At 32.9% G+C, this 19,204-nt stretch overlaps 1 protein-coding gene across 1 annotated transcript in view; it reads left to right on the top strand.

Annotated features, from left to right (window-relative positions):
* LOC107660387 (neurocan core protein-like) overlaps nucleotides 1-19,204 on the top strand; it is a 72,915-nt gene that overhangs the window by 48,089 nt on the left and 5,622 nt on the right. The window contains exons 9-11 of the mRNA XM_016449668.1: nucleotides 8,068-8,172; nucleotides 14,404-14,517; nucleotides 18,916-19,074. Coding sequence (XP_016305154.1) covers nucleotides 8,068-8,172; nucleotides 14,404-14,517; nucleotides 18,916-19,074 — 378 coding nt within the window. The remainder of the gene's footprint in view (nucleotides 1-8,067; nucleotides 8,173-14,403; nucleotides 14,518-18,915; nucleotides 19,075-19,204) is intronic.

The raw sequence follows: 19,204 nt of genomic DNA, 5'->3' as shown, positions 1-19,204 counted from the left end.
TAATATTCTCATACAGTGATTTTAAAAGATCAAAATCAGAATATACACCTTATTGATGATGCATATTATATAAATAAAAGATGAAGAACCCGGAATATGAACGCAATGTGCTAAACTGTATTAAATTGTATTAAGTACTTTATTTATAATGGTTTTCTATGGGAAAAAACTTAACGTGACAATTTGCACATTGCGTTCATATTCTGTGTTCATCTGCTTGCTTGTATATAATATGTTTTATTAATAAGATGAATACTGAATTTGGTTTTAATACATTCTGCCATATTAAGCATTTCTTTAGAATGGTTTTCTATGGGAAAATGCTGCCATATAAAATTCCATGTAATTGCCTAAATTGCAATGGAAATACCGAAACTTCCTGCCAAATTCTCTTAAAGATCTGACATGAATGGTGTCAAACACTGTTTATAACCCTTAAATGGTGCTAAGAACTGTGTATTTCAAGTTGAACAGCTAATGCACAAGTGCAGAGTAGAGCAAAAGCTGAATGCAAGCTTAAAAGTAAGCATCAGACTGATTGGCTGTTGTATTTCGAAGGCGGGACTTCCAGTTTCTCCCATTCATTGCAGTTGCTGGTGGTCCGTCTCAGTTTTATACAGTCTGTTGATAAGAAAGATATTTTTAATAATCTGTGAATCAGATGTGGCAGGTGGGTGGACACAAGAGACTCTTGTTGGCTTTGATGATGTGAAAGCTCACCCAAATGAATATTCATATTGGTTTCATGAATATTAATGAGTGCCGCTCCCACAGATTTGCTTATAATAGTGAGAGCTGTTATCGTGAAGAGGCTTATGGCCGGTTAGGGATATTTGGATGTGAAGATGGATGTTGGTGAGACAAAAAATAGATTCCACAGCAGTTCTGCTGATTGTCTGGCATAGCAACCAAACCATGATAATTAGTGAGGACATGGGAGATAATTATTACTTTTCAATGACTCGTGGCATGATGTGTCTGCTTCACTTTCTCATGAATCATTTAAAAAGTGCCAGGAGACAATATAAAACTTACATTTGCATTGTTGTGGACTGTAGGCCAATGATGAACTTTTGTTCATTGATATGAAATAAAACAAACTATATATTGACTAATCTAGATGATACACAGTCTACGTCTATTCAATCACTAGTCTGCCACAATATTTTACATTTATGGATTTTACCAGAAAATATTGACATGTGCTTTTATTTGTAATGTAATTTGATCTATTAATGAGCACATCATGTAATTTGATTAAATGTTTTTCATTGATTTACAGCCTTCGAACATAGTATAATATATAATGATTAATATAAGTATAATATTAAAAAATATAATGTATAGTATAAATATAAATATTATATGTAATTATAACCATGTGTAATTATAGTATAAATATAATATATAATGATTCATATAAATTAAGCATTAAATATATAATTTAATATATTTCTCATTTTATATATATTTTAATTAACGCTATATATATATATTCTCTCTCTCTATATATATATACCATGGTCTGTCTGAATACTCTATTCTGATTGGCTGGCAGGTATGCATTAAGTAAGGGATAATGCACGGCTAGCTGTGCATTATCCCGCTTATACCATGGTTATTTGCCAGCATTGACAACTTAAAGCTGTTTATGATGTTTGCAGCGCAATATTTAACCGGAAGAGTAAAAATTACGGTTATTTTCGTCAGTTACGGCTCATTAGCTGTAGCATTCTGCCCGCTTCAAATCAGACACAGAGATGAAATAGTGCGGTAAGACCACATTTATTTGAATGAACTATAGCATTTATCTGAATTAATTATCGATCGATGTATCGAGAGATAGAGAGATGACAGTTGTGTGTGTGACCTGTGTCAGCGCGTCTCTCTCTACAAACAATGAAGCTGTTTAGTTACTTCGATTTTACCTTGCTGTGTGTGTGTGTGTGTGTGTGTGTGTGTGTGTGTGTGCATCAATTAAAGCAGCGCATTCATATAAAACAGTGAATAAACTGACTTGGAACTACCTGTGCATTATGTAGGGGATAATGTACATCCAGCCGGTTGTTATCGCAGAATAACTCCCGACAGGGTGATCACGACACTAAGCGGAGGGGTCTTGTATCACCCTGAAGGGGGTTATTCAGCGATAACAACCGGCTGGATGTACATTATCCCGCTTATTACACAGCTACTTGCCACATAAGTAAATAATTAGACATGAAATATTGATTTGAGTTGAAATATTTGAACGCAAAGCTTCTGTGAAGAAAGTAGTTGCTAGCAAGTGGCAAGTTCAAACTAGATGGAAATTTAAGGGATACGGTGCAGTCATACCACTTATTGCACAACATTTCACCACATAAATAATTTAGGCGATAAAAGATATTGATTTAAGACTAAACTCATTTAAAATCTTATCAGTTTGATAGTTATCTTATAATCAATTAAAGTGTACATAACAATTGTCGCAAAATGGCAGCAGCTTTTTTTGTATGAAACGAGAGAGCGAGTCCACGATACCAGGATGACATAATTAAATAATTGTTTTAAGACGAAAATGTTTTAAAATCTTACCAGTTTGTTAGTTATCTTATAATCCATTACAGCGTACAAAACTATCGTCGCAGAATGGCAGCAGCTGCGTTTGTATGAAACGAGAGAGCGAGTCCGCGAGACCAGGATGACATAATGATATAATTCTACACAATTTTGAATTGAGTTATAATATTTTAATAGCTAAACAAAAGCAAAGCTTCCACCAAGAAAAAACAGTTCCTAGCAAGAGTACAGTGCCGACTTCAGTTACCCGGATGAGCCTGTGTTATTAGTTTTTACCGGTTGTTATCGAGGGATAAAACACCTCGGAATGTCACGACTGACCAATCAGAATCAAGTATTCTACAGAGCTGTGTAATAAACGGTTTTAATGCATACCTGCCAACCAATCAGAATCGAGTATTCAGACAGACCATGGAATATATATATTATGTTATGTTATGTTATATAAGAATATAATTAAGTATATTATTTATCTCCAAAAAAATGGTAGGGAGATTTTGGACATCTCTGAACTATTGAAAATAATCTTAAGTAATGGTTCTAAGTATCACATTGCTGCATTAATTCAGTGTTGTAAATTCAGTGTATGTTTAGGATTGTGTGTGTGTGTGTGTGTGTGTGTATATGTTTTTCTATACTGGTGGGGACTTAAACCTCATAGGGACTTGAGTTGTCTGTAAAAATGCCAGTAGTTTTCTGTGAGGGGTAGGTTTAGGTGTAGGGTGATAGAATATGGTTTATGCAGTATAAAAACCATTACGCCTATGGAGAGTCCCCACAAGGATAGTGAACCAGACATAACTGGCTTTTTCACCTCAGACAGACAGCAAGGGTTCGGACCAGAGCCATCACATCCATGAGGATGGATTTAGCTGCTGGTGTTATAAGCAGTGGGACTGACACAAACTGACGTCTCTGGCGTCTCCCGTCTGTCATCCTGCAGAAGGCCGGATCTGACCTTCAGTGTTACAGCAGCTGTCAATCACATGAGGCCTGTGGGCTGTACTGATTGACACGAGGGATGTGGAGGAAACACGCTCACATCTGTAGCACCAACAGTTACACACCAGTGTTTTAATACGTGTTTTTGATCAGATCACTAACTCCGACTCTGAGCAATAGTTAGTGATGCTTAACTAGTAATGAGACACATCATATCCAGCATTTTTTGGTCTGTTTCAGCTTGACTATAATAATAATAATAATAATAAGATTATTATTATTATTATTTAAAAACTGTAGTTGTTGTTGTTAATAATAATAATAATAATAATAAACCAAGCAATTAATATTATTATTATTAACTAACAAGTTATTTTTGTATTAAATATATTGTTATATAAATATAAGAATTATGTTTATAACAACAACAATAATAATTTATATTATTATTATTATTACTAAATAAAAATATTAAACAAATAAAAAAAGTTACCATTGTAATGTTTAACGGAAAGAGTATTTAAAGAAATAATATAATACTAATAATATAGTTTTTATCATTTTTTTTTTTTTTACTTGAAATAAAACAATTTATTTAAAATAGAAATATTTAACTTAAAATATTTTAAACATGAAAAAATATTAAAATAAATGTATTTCAGATAGTTACCGAGGCAACATTTCTCATTTTTCTTTAGTTAATAATGACTAAAGCACACACAAATTTAGTTAATTATTACTAATATATATATATATATATATATATTAAAAAAAGCTAATAAAGTACTAAAATAACTAAGGCTAAAACTTAAATAAAAATTAACATAATATATATATTTTAACAGTTAATGAAAAAGAGAAAAACATCCACAAATCTATTACCTAATTTAACTCAAATTAAAAGGAAAACGAAAAATATAAGAATAAAAATGAATAATTCCAAAAATATGAATAGAAACTATTATAGTATATCAGTGATACTAAAATAACACTGGTCTGAAGCTTACGATTTGTTATGATCAGTTTTATTTCGTAAGATCAACACAATTACTTCATGAGTATAAATACTGTATTTGTTGAAGTGTGATATTTTAATCTAAATAACAGGGTTTTTGTATTAATTATAAGCGGCGTGTTAGTAATATCTGAATATAAGTGTTTTGAGGAAGATTATGTGTGTCCTCCGCTGCTGCTGTTGTGATTTCAGCACACGGTGTGATAATTTGATGATGTGTAACTAAATTTGCAGCTGTGTAAACACTGAATTAAATCAGTCTGCCTGATGGGTAATTGTTTATCCTGATGCTGACATGATTATCACACTCTATTTTCTCTCTCATCATGCAATATTTGCATGTCGCTCTGTTAAAAATTACCTCGCACATTTGCAGTTGCCCTCTTAACCTCACAAAGCAATTATACAGTGTCGCGTCACATATAGTTCTCTGTGTATATCCCATCATGCCCTGCTGGTGTGACCTTAAGGATGTGGCTAATTTGCATTTGTGGCCAAAACACCCAACGAACCAATTAGGGCTGAAGCGATGGTTTGCTGCTGTAATGAATGGATGAGGGGGCGTGGCCTGCAGAGTGAGAGGATGATTGGCAGGTGCTCTCAGCACAGTTACCATGACAACAGAGCCTGAGTGCATCCAGGAGAAAAGTATTTATAAAGCCCTTCAATGTAAGAGACAGAGAGGAAAAGACAGGCTAACAGAGAGAAAGAAAAGAAATAGAATTAAACTGATAGTCCCGCTCTAAACTCACGCGACTGGTTGAGTGGCTCGTTAATTCACACAGAATTTCACGTTCAGTGATGTAAATGATAGTAACAGTGAACCGATCCTGGACTGTGACCTTTGTAAATTGTATTATTATAATATTTGGAGCTGTTTATGTTCAGTATTCCTGCAGAAAGACTCCCAGCGAAAATTCTGTCATCATTCCAAACCTGTGTGACTTCTGGAAAATTCTGGAGAATTCTGTGGAAAACAACATTTATTTTATTTTTTTTATGACAAACTTTTTAAATCAGTTTTAAAATGTGCACATCAATTTTGTTATCTGGAAAATAGCATACAAGCATATTTATGCATATAATGCAAAAAAACAGACACACACACACATATATAGTACATATAATACATTTTAAAATTAAAAAGTTAAATTAAATAATAAATATAAATAAATAAATATAAATATATAACAATATATAGCAAATGGCTGCAATATAACAAAGAGTGAAAAATTTAAGGGGGTCTGAATACTTTCCGTACCCACTGTATACATATACATATACATATACACACACACACACACACATTTTAAAATTTAAATATTTCAAATATATATATAGTATAATAATAAATATATTAAAATATATTTAAAAAAAATTATCGCAAAAGGGGAATGTGAAGGCCTGTTTGCTATGTGATTTTCTAAATCTATGCAAAAACAACAAAAGATGTTTTGATGAATATCTGAGTTGCTCTCTTCCATACAATGAAAGTGATTGGTCACCAGAGGCTGTCAATCTCCAAAAATGACAAAAAGCACCGTATAAATATCATAAAAATAGTCCAAATGCTATATTTCAGTCCTTGTGACGAGGTGCAGACTGAAATGTAACATTATTCACTCTAAATTTACAAAAAAAAATTTTTTTTTGCTCGACAAAAGACTTTTTCATCAGTTATTGTCGTTCTATGATAAAGAATAACTTAGATAATATAAACGCCTCCCTTTGTTTTCCTTGGAGGAAATAAGGTTTGGGTCAGCACGAGTAAATGATGACTGAATGTGTGGATGAACTGTCTTTAAACTTATAGCACGTACTGTATATGACCTTGATTCTGTGAACGGACTTTTTCTGCCTGCTGCGTCTTCGATTCTCTCTCTCTCTGTCTGTCTGTATATATATATATATATATAGTAAGGTGATATTGTCACAGCGCAGGTCAGCGGTGAAACTCATTCAGTGCTGTATTAGAATGAGCCCTTCTCTGAAACTCATTGCTGGAAACCTATTACAAGCCTCAATGATCACACACACACACACACACACACAGAGCTGAGGTGTGTGTGTGAGGCATAATGAAGAGAGACTCTAGAGAAAGCATAGTGTTGTGTGTTCAGACTGAATGTCATCAGAATGTCTGCTTCACTCTGCAGCTTATTCTGCTCAAGATCCGCCCACTTAAATTGACTGACATGGAAACTAACCAATCACAGCTCATCTTTCATGTGACATTTAGGAGTGAATCTAAAACTAATAGACCAGCATGCAACACGTCTGAAATAAAGTAAAACATTCCTCAATTCTTGGAAAATGCAAATAGACCTACATTTGCTGTCGCTCTATAAATGATAAATACTGATAGTTTCACTTTATTGGAATATATTCTTTACATGCAGATGTGACTTTTGAAAGATATTGAAGATCTTTGAAAGATCTCTTTTCAGATCCAATGATTACACTGCAAAAGTGTTTTTGTCTTGATGTAAACATTCTTAAAATAAGATACAGTTACTTGAGATGCAATATGACAAGCTATTAAGCTATTATTATTGTTTATACTTAAAACAAGAACAAATAATTTTTCTCTTTGAATTAAGTCAAATTTTCTGACCCCATTGGCGGATATTTGCTCTTGTTTTAAGCATAATTTTGATAATTTGTTCAGAAAACAAGACTTAATATTTTATGTCATTTTGATTAAATTTTGATTCTCAAGTAGATTGTTTTATGGATGTTTAGATATTTGCACTGGAAAACAAAAAATACTGAAATAATAAATGTTTTGCAGTATAGTTCTTCCTTAAAAGCATAATTGTAGCTGCCTGGAAACTTTTTAATATTTTTTATATTTGTATAATTTTATGTTTTTTATAATAATTCTATTTTAATATAAATATATTTGCATAATAATAATAATTATTATTATTATTACTAAATAAAGTATATTACTATTGTAATATTTGAAAAAAATAATGTATTTATAAAAAAATTATAATATACTAATAATAATTATCTTAATTGTCTTAATTTCATCATTTTCAAACATTACACCATTGAGATCTTAAAGCTTCTCTTTTTTGTTCATGTAGTGCATATATTTATTTGATAATCGCACTTAGCCATATTGCAATTTCGGTTTTATTTCGATTAATTTATTCATATCTCACACCTAAACAATAATTGCATTTAAATGTCTAAGCCAAGCATCACTGTTATTACTGCTGATATTAGTGTTTATGGCAGCGTGTTTTGCACCAGGTAAACGTTCAGATCTCGTTTCTGTCAGTAACTTGCCAGTGCTTTAATGTAAGACAGATGATGTTTGGAAAACTGGACTCATCTAGCAGGTTTTTGTCCCTGAACCTCGCTGACGTGTGTCTAAACTCTCATTAGGCCGTTCAGGACTCGCTGTGGATGTCTTTCAGAGGGTCACGTTTTTTTGCGAGTGTGTGCCAGCTTTATAATCACAGACAGATTGTGATGGATCACCTCCAGAGCGTCACTGACACCAGACTGTGTGTGTGTGTGTGTTTTCTGTTGTGCAGTGGACGACAGATGCAGCTGTCTGCACGGAGGGACGTGTCTTCCTCCCGGAGAGGGTTTCCGCTGCTTCTGTCCGCAGGGTTACGCAGGAGAGAGCTGTGAAATCGGTGAGCAAATCCAGAGTTTAAAGGAACAGTTCACCCAAAAAATTAAAATTTGCTGAACATTTACTCACCCTCAGGTTATCCAAGATGTAGATGAGTTTGTTTCTTCATCAGATTTGGAGAAATGTAGCATTGCATCAGTGTCTCAGCAATGGATGCTCTGCAGTGAATGGGTGCCGTCAGAATGAGAGTTCAAACAGTTGATAAAAACATCACAATAATCCACAGCACTCCAGTCCATCAGTTAATGTCTTAAGACAAAAGCTGAAACAAATCCATCATTAAGCCATTTTGGACTTTAAATCGTCGCTTCTGGCTAAAATATGAGTCCATAATCCATAATAGCGCTTCCTGCAGTGAAAAAGTGCATCTGTTTAGAGCTGTTTTGGCTTGTAAACAGTGCTGGATCTGTGCAGATTTCTCTCCTGATTCAGCATTAATTATGGATTATGGACTATTTTGGCCATCCATCTTTTGTCTTCTCCAGATGTTAGCTGATGGACTGGAGTGCTGTGGATTATTGTGATGTTTTTATCAGCTGTTTGGACTCTCATTCTGACGGCACCCATTCACTGCTGAGCAAGTGATGCAATGCTACATTTCTCCACATCTGATGAAGAAATAAACTCATCTACATCTTGAGCGTGAGGACATTTTCAGCTAATTTTCATTTTTGGGTGAACTATTCCTTCAAAACCCTTGACAGAAATGTGTTCCTGCACACACTAGCACAAGTGGATGTGTAATTTTTTTTTTACACGTGATAGTCAAAGTGTCAGTGGGGAATTTGTGTTTAATCTTGTCCATTTGCACTTTACTTGTTATAAAGAAGTGTAAAAAGAGAAGACTGCATGTTCTTAAGAAGTGTTTCTATCAAGAATAAAAAAAAAAGCCTGCAGTTTATCTTAACATCCCAAAACACACAAAAACAAGCATGAGTGCACAAGGATCCCATGTTTCCCAGGTCTTGGAAAACTTTAAAATTTTGATCGATTTTTTAGAACTGAAATTGTTTTTTTGTATCTCTTTAAAATGATTTAAAAGTCTTTCAGTAATCACTAATATCTGGAAGCGTTCTGAAAGTACATGAATCAAACATAAAAGGCCATAAAAAAATAATAAATGTTGAAGCTTTATATTTTAAAATCACACTCATGTCATAAAATCTGCATGTATAACTAGAAGAAAATGTTCAGCTTTGTTTCCGATGTTCCTCCAAAAATTCCTTAGGAGAAATAAACACAAATGATCATCCAGTACAGTCTTATTTTATTATTAATAGTATTTATTAATGTTTCGAATTAGCTTTTATTTTTATATTTTCAGTCTAGTTTCAGTTGTTTTTGCATTTTTAGCTTTATTTTATTTACATTTTAGTTGTAGAAATTTTAATACTTATTATAATACACATTTTTATTTGTTTTTTTTAATTTAAGTTATAATATTTGATGTATTCCTTTTATTTTTTAGCTTTATTACAATTACTGAAAAGTATTTTTATGGTTTTAGTATTAGTTAACAATAACCAGCAAGAGTTTAGATCTATAAAACGAATGCGGAGCAGCTTTTTCCAGTATTTTAGCAAATCATTGTTGAGATCTATTCTGAAACTCTAGATGAGACGCTCGTGAGCTCACTTTCTATCTGAGAAGCGGAAAACTTTCTCTGACTAAAGGCTGCATTTTTGACAAATCCAGTTATTGAGAAGGATTCTGTCCCAGCTGCCTTATAGGCAGAGGTCAATACTGAGGTCAGAGGTCAAGCAGTCCATCATGTGAGACACAAGGGTGGGCGTTTGGGGGTCAAAGGTCAGGGTTGAAGGTTGACAGGTTTATGTTGACCTCTTCACATTTACTGCAGTGTGTTCTGAGACAGAAACGACAACGATGAGATGAAGGTCAATGCTAATTCAGTTTGTGCTTTTATTATGACTAAATGATACATCTAATGGCCTTATAGACTAGCATGTTGGGTTGGTGACAAACGTTTCAGGTAGATATTTGAATATAATGGTTCATCCAGACCTTTACGACTGACTTTCGTTTTCAAGGAGATGACAGTCTTTCATTGATGTCTCCTTTCTGTTCAACAGAAGAAAGAAAGCAGAGAGTGAGGAGATGATGAGAGTGTTTTGTTCGTTTGTGTGTTTTCTTCTCTCTGAGGACGTATATGCTGTAGATTTGCAGTATGATTCGTGTTCATGACTGAGATGTGAGCAGAGCAGTGATAGGGAAACTCTTCAGAGGCTCATGGGCTCTTTCAGAGCGACTCGCGGCGAAACCATCTGCATAATCTATGAGCCGATTCAAATATTCATGAGGAGCAGAAGTACCTTGCGAGTCTTTAAGAAACAGAATATGACCTCAGTAGGTGCTTTTCCTTTTTTACTGATGAATGTTCACTTATTTAATGTGATATTTAGAGGCGAATCTTGCATTCAGTTTCTCAAAACATCCTGAGCTCCGAATACAGCCTTCCCATGATCCTCTGCTCGTCTGATATCCACAAAGCCTAAAAACTTCAAGAAGTTTATGAGCAGCAGTTTGGGACTTTGTGACTGACGCGTTACACAAACTTTTAAGTCTTTCTGCTTCGTCTTTTCAAGCTCCTCTGATGACAACTTTTTTGCAAGCCTGACAAACGCCGAGCCTCAGAAGTGTTTGCTATATTGGGAAACGTCTGCATTAATGTCCTATAAACTGCTGCTGGTGAGTAATCCTGTACGACCGTGAGCTGCAAAGCGCTTACACGGGCCTGTGACAGACGCTAAATGACTCTTCAGCACTCCACGTCTCTGTCGGCTCACTTTAACCTCCTGATATTACCGCTCTATGATCTACAGTCCTATGCCGTCTGTGAGGTTTGAAAGGGACGGTTTTTTTACATTTACTCACCCTCATGTTGCTTCAAACCTGCATGTCTTGAGTTCTTCTTCAGAGCTGCTCTTTTCCGTGCAGTGACGGTGATTTATTCTCTACGCTCTAAAAACAACATAAAATAGTCTTGACATGTGCACTTTATTCCAGTGCTGTTTTAGTACACTGAAAAAAAAATGTTTCATTCAACCAATTAAAAAAATGTAGGGTAATGATTCACATCTATATTTTTTAACTTGAGCCAATGAAAAATAACTTGCCCTAAACAATATTTTCTATGTTTATGAAAACTATACAAATACATTTCTTAAATGAGAATTTTTGTTTTGATTAAATCTATATTTTTTGTTTGGATCAAAAATAAAATTTAAATGAATTGACTTTCTTCAACAAGAAAAATATACTATGTGCCAGGTTTTATAAAATAGTTTTCATAGACATAGAAAATATTGTTTAGGGCAAGTTATTTATTTTTCATTGGCTCAAGTTAAAAAATATAGATGTGAATCATTACCCTACATTTTTTTTAATTGGATGAATGAAATTTTTTTTTTCAGTGTATCATTGATATACTTTTTTTATATTTTGTTTTCACTTAAATTTTAGTTAAAGTTTTAGTAGTGTTTTTGACATTTTTATTCGTTTTTTTTTTTTTTAAATATGTCTATTGTATTAATTAATTTTTATTTATTTTTCTTATTTGAGTTATTTTACTTAAGCTAAAACTAAATGAAAATGAGAAATATTGCCTTAGAAACTACAGTATAGCTGAAATAAAATACGTTTACGTTTTTTTTATATTTTATTATTTTAATATTTTATTATTTTTATTTCAAGTAACAAATGTTTATGGTTTTTGTTTTAGTTATGCTTTTAAAAACAACATTAAATAGTCTATGTGTGCATTATATTCCAGTGATGTTTTAGTATTATTGACATACTATTATAGTTTTTGTTTTGATTTTATTTTTAGATTTTCTGTTTTCACTTTATACACTATTGTATTCATTCATTTTTATTTATTTTACTTAGTTTTAGTTATTTTACTTAAACTAAAACTAAACGAAAATGAGAAATGTTGCCTTAGAAACTACAGTAGATGAAATAAAATAAGTTTTTATAAGTTTTTTTATTTTATTTTAGTTTACATTTATTTCAAGTAACACATTTTTTTTTTTATGTTTTTTGTTTTAGTTATGCTCTTAAAAACAACAATTACATGTTCAATCTGAAGGGTCCATTTTAGAGTCTCACATTGTCTTTATGTCCATACTAATGTCTATGGCCACATGTACCGATTGTAAATAGATACAAATATGAATATATTATAATTATATATAGACATATAAGATGATGTTTCTATTATGAATATATTGTTATAATCCATTGTAACCCGGATGCAGCTAACAAATTCTATAAGAGTTATAATAAAGATTTGTCTATCTACCTGAGATCAGTTGTGGCCTGGAGTGAATTTTCTTGCTTTGTGTGTGGGTGTGTGTGTGTGTGTGGGTGTGTGTGGGTGTGGGTGTGGGTGTGGGTGTTTGTGTGTGTGTAGGTGGGTGGGTGTGTGAGAGTGTGTGGGTGTGTGTGAGAACTGTTCTTTTAAGTCTTTACGAGCCAATCCTGAAATGATGGGTGTTGCTCGAGTCGGACCGTGAGCTCCAGATGAGACTCAGGAGAGTTTCTGACAGCGTCGGGCCTCAAAGGAGATTGTGGTTGAGTTAGAGTTTCATTCATCATGGATCGTGAGTGTCTTTCTTCATCAGGAGGCATCATATGATGCCTGTGGGAGTTTGTGTGGGCACGTTTTCAGAATTATCGGTTTCTCCTGGTTTTAATGAAATCTGACAGCACTGCTTGCTTCTGTAAACATTATGGCATCCTATTCATACAGTTTATTACTCTGAATGAGTGTAAATGTGTTGAGTGTTGGTTTTACCATGGTTAAGGAGGTTTACTGAACACCTGTTAACTGTGGTAAAGTAAGGTTTCTAATGAAACATTATAATAATTTAAGATTTTTTGAAAGAAATTAAGGCTTTTATTCCTCAAAGATGCATTAAATTGATCATAAGTGCCAGTAAAGACATTTATAATGTTACAAAAGATATCTATTTCAAATAAATGCAGTTCTTTTGAACTTTCTATTCATCTGTGAATCCTGAAAAATAAAATGTATCACAGTTTCCACAAAAATATTCAGCAGCGCAACTGTTTTCAACATTGATAATAATCAGAAATGTTTCTTGAGCAGCAAATCAGCATATTAGAATGATTTCTGAAGATCATGTGACACTGAAGACTGGAGTAATGATGCTGAAAATACAGCTTTGATCACAGAAATAAATTACATTTTAACAGATATTCACATAGAAAACAGCTAGTTTAAATTGTAAATTGTAACACTATTTCACAATTTTACTGTTTTTTTTTTTTTACAAATAAAAGCAGTCTTGGTGAGCAGAAGAGACTTCTTTCGTCTTACTGACCCCAAACTTTTGAATGGTAGTGGAACAGTAATGCTTTAAAACATGAATTGCGTTTTGTGTAGTTACACTATAAACAGACCAGCATTATAATGATGTAAATAAAGATAGCAGATTAATTAAAAATGAAGATTAAAGAACTAGCGCCATCCCTATTATACTTATGTAAATTATGACATACAGCAGATTTTCCAATCACAATTTTCAGTGACCAGCGGTCTGACCTGATGGTCAGTGAGCATTATGGGTAATTAAAACATCCTGCAGCACATATATGAATGAATTTAGTGTGTAATATTACATTATTGTGTAATGAAAAAGAATGTATGAATTTCCCTAGTGTCTGTGTCATTATATATATGATGATTTTTCATGTGTTTTTGTCATTTTTATTAGTTTTTAGGTTAGATTAGTTTTTTGTTATTTATATATAGCTGCTTTAATTTATTTTTATTTAAGTTATTAGCCAAGTTATTAGCTTTTCTAATTGTAGTAATTTTTATTAAATTCATTTTTTTACTTTTAAGTTTACTTTTTTTTTTTAGACTTTTTATCTGATATTTATATTTCATTTTATTTCAGTTACCAAAAAGTGTGTGTTTTTTTTATAGTTTTACTTTACAATAACACAAAATGGGTTTGTATATGAATATACATATGTATGTAGATGTTTTCTGAAGTCCGTGTTTTTACAGAGAAAAGACCCAAGTAATCTTAATGTGTATAATTTATTTCTACTAGGGAACTTTGGGAGAAACATCTGAGAGCAAGTTAATATTTAAATAGAAGTGCTGAGAAGTAGTTTTGCTGTGGGACACAGAGAGACTCCTGAGTGATGCTTTCTAACTCTGTGACGATTGTTGTTTCAGATGTGGATGACTGTCAGTCGAACCCCTGTGAGAACGGCGGCACCTGTATCGATAAAGAGGACTCGTTTGTGTGTCTCTGTTTGCCGAGTTACAGCGGAGACCGATGTGAGAGAGGTGAGATGCCCGAGCCTGAACATGAGCTCAGAAACATGTGCAAACATCCCTCTATCCGATGCTTTCCTGCAACCCGACTCATATTCCACTCAAATGAAAGCCGTTCCCTGCTGGGAAATCCCTCTTAAGGCAGCCTAAAGGTGCTGGAAGTGATGCTTGTGGAGCAGCACACATGAAATATCTCGAGTACCAGTGAAATCAGTGGCTCTGTGACGGTCCTAAGGAGAAAAAGGGAGTGGCCCAGCCTATTTTAGCCAATCAGAAACACTCATTGCCCGTCAGCCGTTGTGATGGTTATCCTTGTTGTAAAGCTTCACTCACCAAGCTGGTTTCCACTGGTCATGCTGGTTTTAGAAGGGTTTTAGGCACTTTTTAACTGGTCAAAGTGGGAGATTTCAGAAACACGTTCACTGCATAAATTCTATTTGTATGCCAAAGTCTATTTTATTTGCTAATATTACTTGCTTTACTGTGCATTCTTTTACTTTATTTGACTTAGTTTTGCATCATTTCTAATTCTTCGGAGATATGCATATATGATATATACAAGTACATGAAGCTGATAAATGATGCATACAATAAAGTATACAAAACTTCAGTGAAATTAAAAGGGAATTGAAGCTGTTTACTCTGATCCAAGCCTCTAATGGCCATAGACATCACTACTTCTTTTACTTTATTTCATGAAATTAATATATTGCATATGCAAGATGCAAATTTACTAAATTAATGTATTGCATGTATAGTATGAAATATCTTGCATATGCATATTTGCATTGTGCAAAAATAAGTCAAATTAATATATTGTATATGCATATTTGTAATATCTACAGAGGACAAAACTCCATAGCTGGTTGTCAGGAGGATATACATGTAGTAATTTTTGTGCGCATATATTGCATATGTATATTTGCATTGTGCAAAATAGTCAAATTAATATATTGCAATATGCAATTAAATCGTGGAAATATTCAATATTCACAATGTGCAAAAATCTGTCAAATTAATATTAAATTGCAAATGCAATACATAGTATTAACTTGCATAAATTGCATATGCATATTTGCTTTGTGCATAAATAATTCAAATTAATATATTGCAAATGCAATGTGCAGTAATAGCTTGCATATATTCCATTTGCATATTGACAAAATCTCAGAAAATCAGTGAAATTCAAATTATTGACAAAATCACAGAAAATCTGTGAAATTAATAAATTGCTTATGTCGTATGCAGTTATATCTTGCATAAATTGCGTATGCATATTTGCACTGTGCAAAAATCTAATTAATATATTACTTATGCAATATGCTAATTTTTTTTTTTGAATATATTGCACATGCAAATTTGCATATAATTGCATATACATATTTGTATCGTGCAAAAATCTGTCTAATTATTATTGCATATGTAATAATATCTTGCAAATATCGAAACATGTAGTAATTTTTGTGCGCATATATTGCATATGTATATTTGCATTGTGCAAAATAGTCAAATTAATATATTGCAATATGCAATTAAATCGTGGAAATATTCAATATTCACAATGTGCAAAAATCTGTCAAATTAATATTAAATTGCAAATGCAATACATAGTATTAACTTGCATAAATTGCATATGCATATTTGCTTTGTGCATAAATAATTCAAATTAATATATTGCAAATGCAATGTGCAGTAATAGCTTGCATATATTCCATTTGCATATTGACAAAATCTCAGAAAATCTGTGAAATTCAAATTATTGACAAAATCACAGAAAATCTGTGAAATTAATAAATTGCTTATGTCGTATGCAGTTATATCTTGCATAAATTGCGTATGCATATTTGCACTGTGCAAAAATCTAATTAATATATTACTTATGCAATATGCTAATTTTTTTTGAATATATTGCACATGCAAATTTGCATATAATTGCATATACATATTTGTATCGTGCACAAATCTGTCAGATTATTATTGCATATGTAATAATATCTTGCAAATATCGAATATTCACAATGTTCAAAAATCTTTCAAATTAATATTATTTTCCATATGCAATATGCAGTAATGTCTAATTCGCATTGTGCAAAAATCGGTCAAATAAGTAAAATAGCAATGTGAATGGAGTCAGCTAGTAATATTAGCAAAGAAAACAAACGATGTCGAGTCCAGCGAGTTCTGCCAGGTCTTTTCATTCCTCTCATTAGTGTTTTACATTGTTTGTCGGCGTCTCAAAGGTGTGGTGTGCATGCTTCATTATGTTGACCACTCTCTCTCTCTTTGTAACACATTGTGGCACTAATCTCAGTGGTTTTGCAGACTCATAAGCATCCGCTCGCCCTCCTCTGAGTCCCATGGTGACAGCGACTCTAACGATGATGCATTACTGCTAATAATGCTGTTGGCTGATGGCACAGAACTGGACTTCACACGAGTGTGATGTCACAGCGCTGTATCAGACGCATTATTGTGTGTGTATTTAGAAGATGCTTCATCATAGTTATGCTGCTGTAGAGATTTAGATAGCGTCTGTAGCTGATGGATATTCATTTCACAGTCCATTGCATGTTCGTGTTTAATCTGAGATGTTTCCAATAGAGCACAACAGTGACTGTTCAGCCGTCTTGCTCGGGAAGTATTTTTCATTAACTTTCTGAATATGCATTTCTTAAAGTTTTTCAATGAAGTGTTGTTGAACCAGTTTGAACATACAGGCATGGGTTCTTTAAAGTCTTAAATTTAAAAATGTGAGCCGTAGACTTCACTTCCCCCTTTACTTTATGGCCAAAGTTAATATATTGCATTTGCAGTATGCAAGTTTATCAAGTGAACATATTGCATATCCAGTAATACCTTGCATATATTGCATATGCATATTCACACCTATTTAAATAAGCAGCTGGAAGAATTAAAGCATAGGCATTTCAAAATAAGAGTCCCTGTGTATTTCGGGCTTTTTTATAATTAAAAGTCCTGCATTATGCATAATTGTTTTCTGGTTATTATTGGTATTTTAAAAGCAATGCACTATATCTGTACAAACAGTATTGTTGCTTTTTTTCATTATACCGTATTATTGTGTGTACACTGAAAAAATGGTGTAGGATTTTGTAGAAATTGCTAGTCAAATTCACAAATTATTACAAATAATGCAAGTAACATGAAATTTTGAAGTAATAAAAAACTAAAATAATATTTTCTTGTTCATTTTACTCCAATAATCTTTGTTTTATTTACAACTTTTTTTACAGTCTACATTGACACTATATATTTGTCAGTTTCATGTCTCTCATATGACTCCACACTCCAATCATTTACACTCATATCAATGTTTCATTTCCATTTATTTATTTCATAAGTATCCATTTAATAAGCAGGATAATGTTCAGTCAGCTGGTCATTATCACAAAATAAACCCCTTCAGGGCGTTTATTTTACAGTAATGACAGGCTGATTGTACATTACCCCTCATTCATTATCCACACTCATTGGACCTTGGTGTTCAGTGTTTCTTCTGCCCCTCCACTGATAGAGACTTAATTACATCTGTGTGCTGCTTTAATAGCAGGTCTCTGGTGGCCTTCATTCAGATTTAACCACAGAACACACACACACACACACACACACACACTCGAGCGGTTATATGATGCCTCTTAACTAACCCGCCAGGTAGACAGAGTTTTCAGGGTTTTTTAATGTTTTGATGAAGGTTAATCTGATGAAGCCGCAGAAACACTAGCACAGAGAGAGATTATGGGAATTTAGGATAATAAACTGAATTGATTCATGCATATGAAAAAATTCCTGATGCTCGTTCTGAATAAAGTATGTTGGCAATATTTTATTATTCTATTATCATTGATATACTATAGTTTTTATTAATATTTAGATTTTTTAAAATGTATATTTTCTGTTTTCATTTGAATTTTAGTTAAAGTTTTTTCTCAGAATTGCAAGAAATAAACAATTCTTTCATGCAATTTTGAGTTTACATGTTGCTATTCTGCTTTTTTCCCCCTCTGAATTCTGAGATTACATCTCTTTATATTTACATTCTTTATCTCAATTCAGATGTTTTATTTTTTTATTTAATTAATAATATTACATTTTGAGAGATAAACTTGGAATTGCAAGATAGAAACTCAGAATTGCAAAAAAAAAAAAAAAGTCTAAATTGTGAGATAAGAAGTTGCTATTTACTTTGTTTGTTTGTTTTATCTTGTGGCTGAAACAAGCTTCCATATGTTTTAGTCCCTAAAGTAAAACTAAATTAAATGAGAAATGTTGATTCTTCTATATTTTATTTAAGTTAATATTTATTTTATTTCAAGTAACACTTTTTAAGTTTTAGTTTTAGTTTTAATTAACTATAATAACCCTGCCAGTGATGTCTTTTTCTGTCTCCAGACACAGAGGGCTGTGAACACGGCTGGAAGAAGTTTCACGGTCACTGCTACCGTCTGTTTCCTCGCAGACACACCTGGGAGGATGCAGAGAAAGACTGCAGGGAACACAGCAGTCACCTGACCAGCATCACTTCCTCCATGGAGCAGGACTTCCTTAACGGTCCGTCTCAAGCTGCAGAGCTTAGATTAAAAATAAATAAATAAATAAATAAATAAAAAATATATATATATATATATATATATATATGTGCATTAATCTTTCTCCTGTCAAAGTGTAGCATGTGCTATAT

This window comes from Sinocyclocheilus anshuiensis, unplaced genomic scaffold (assembly GCF_001515605.1).
Source record: "Sinocyclocheilus anshuiensis isolate Anshui unplaced genomic scaffold, SAMN03320099.WGS_v1.1 scaffold1433, whole genome shotgun sequence".
NCBI lineage: Eukaryota > Metazoa > Chordata > Actinopteri > Cypriniformes > Cyprinidae > Sinocyclocheilus > Sinocyclocheilus anshuiensis.
This window is presented reverse-complemented; position numbering and strand designations above follow the sequence as displayed.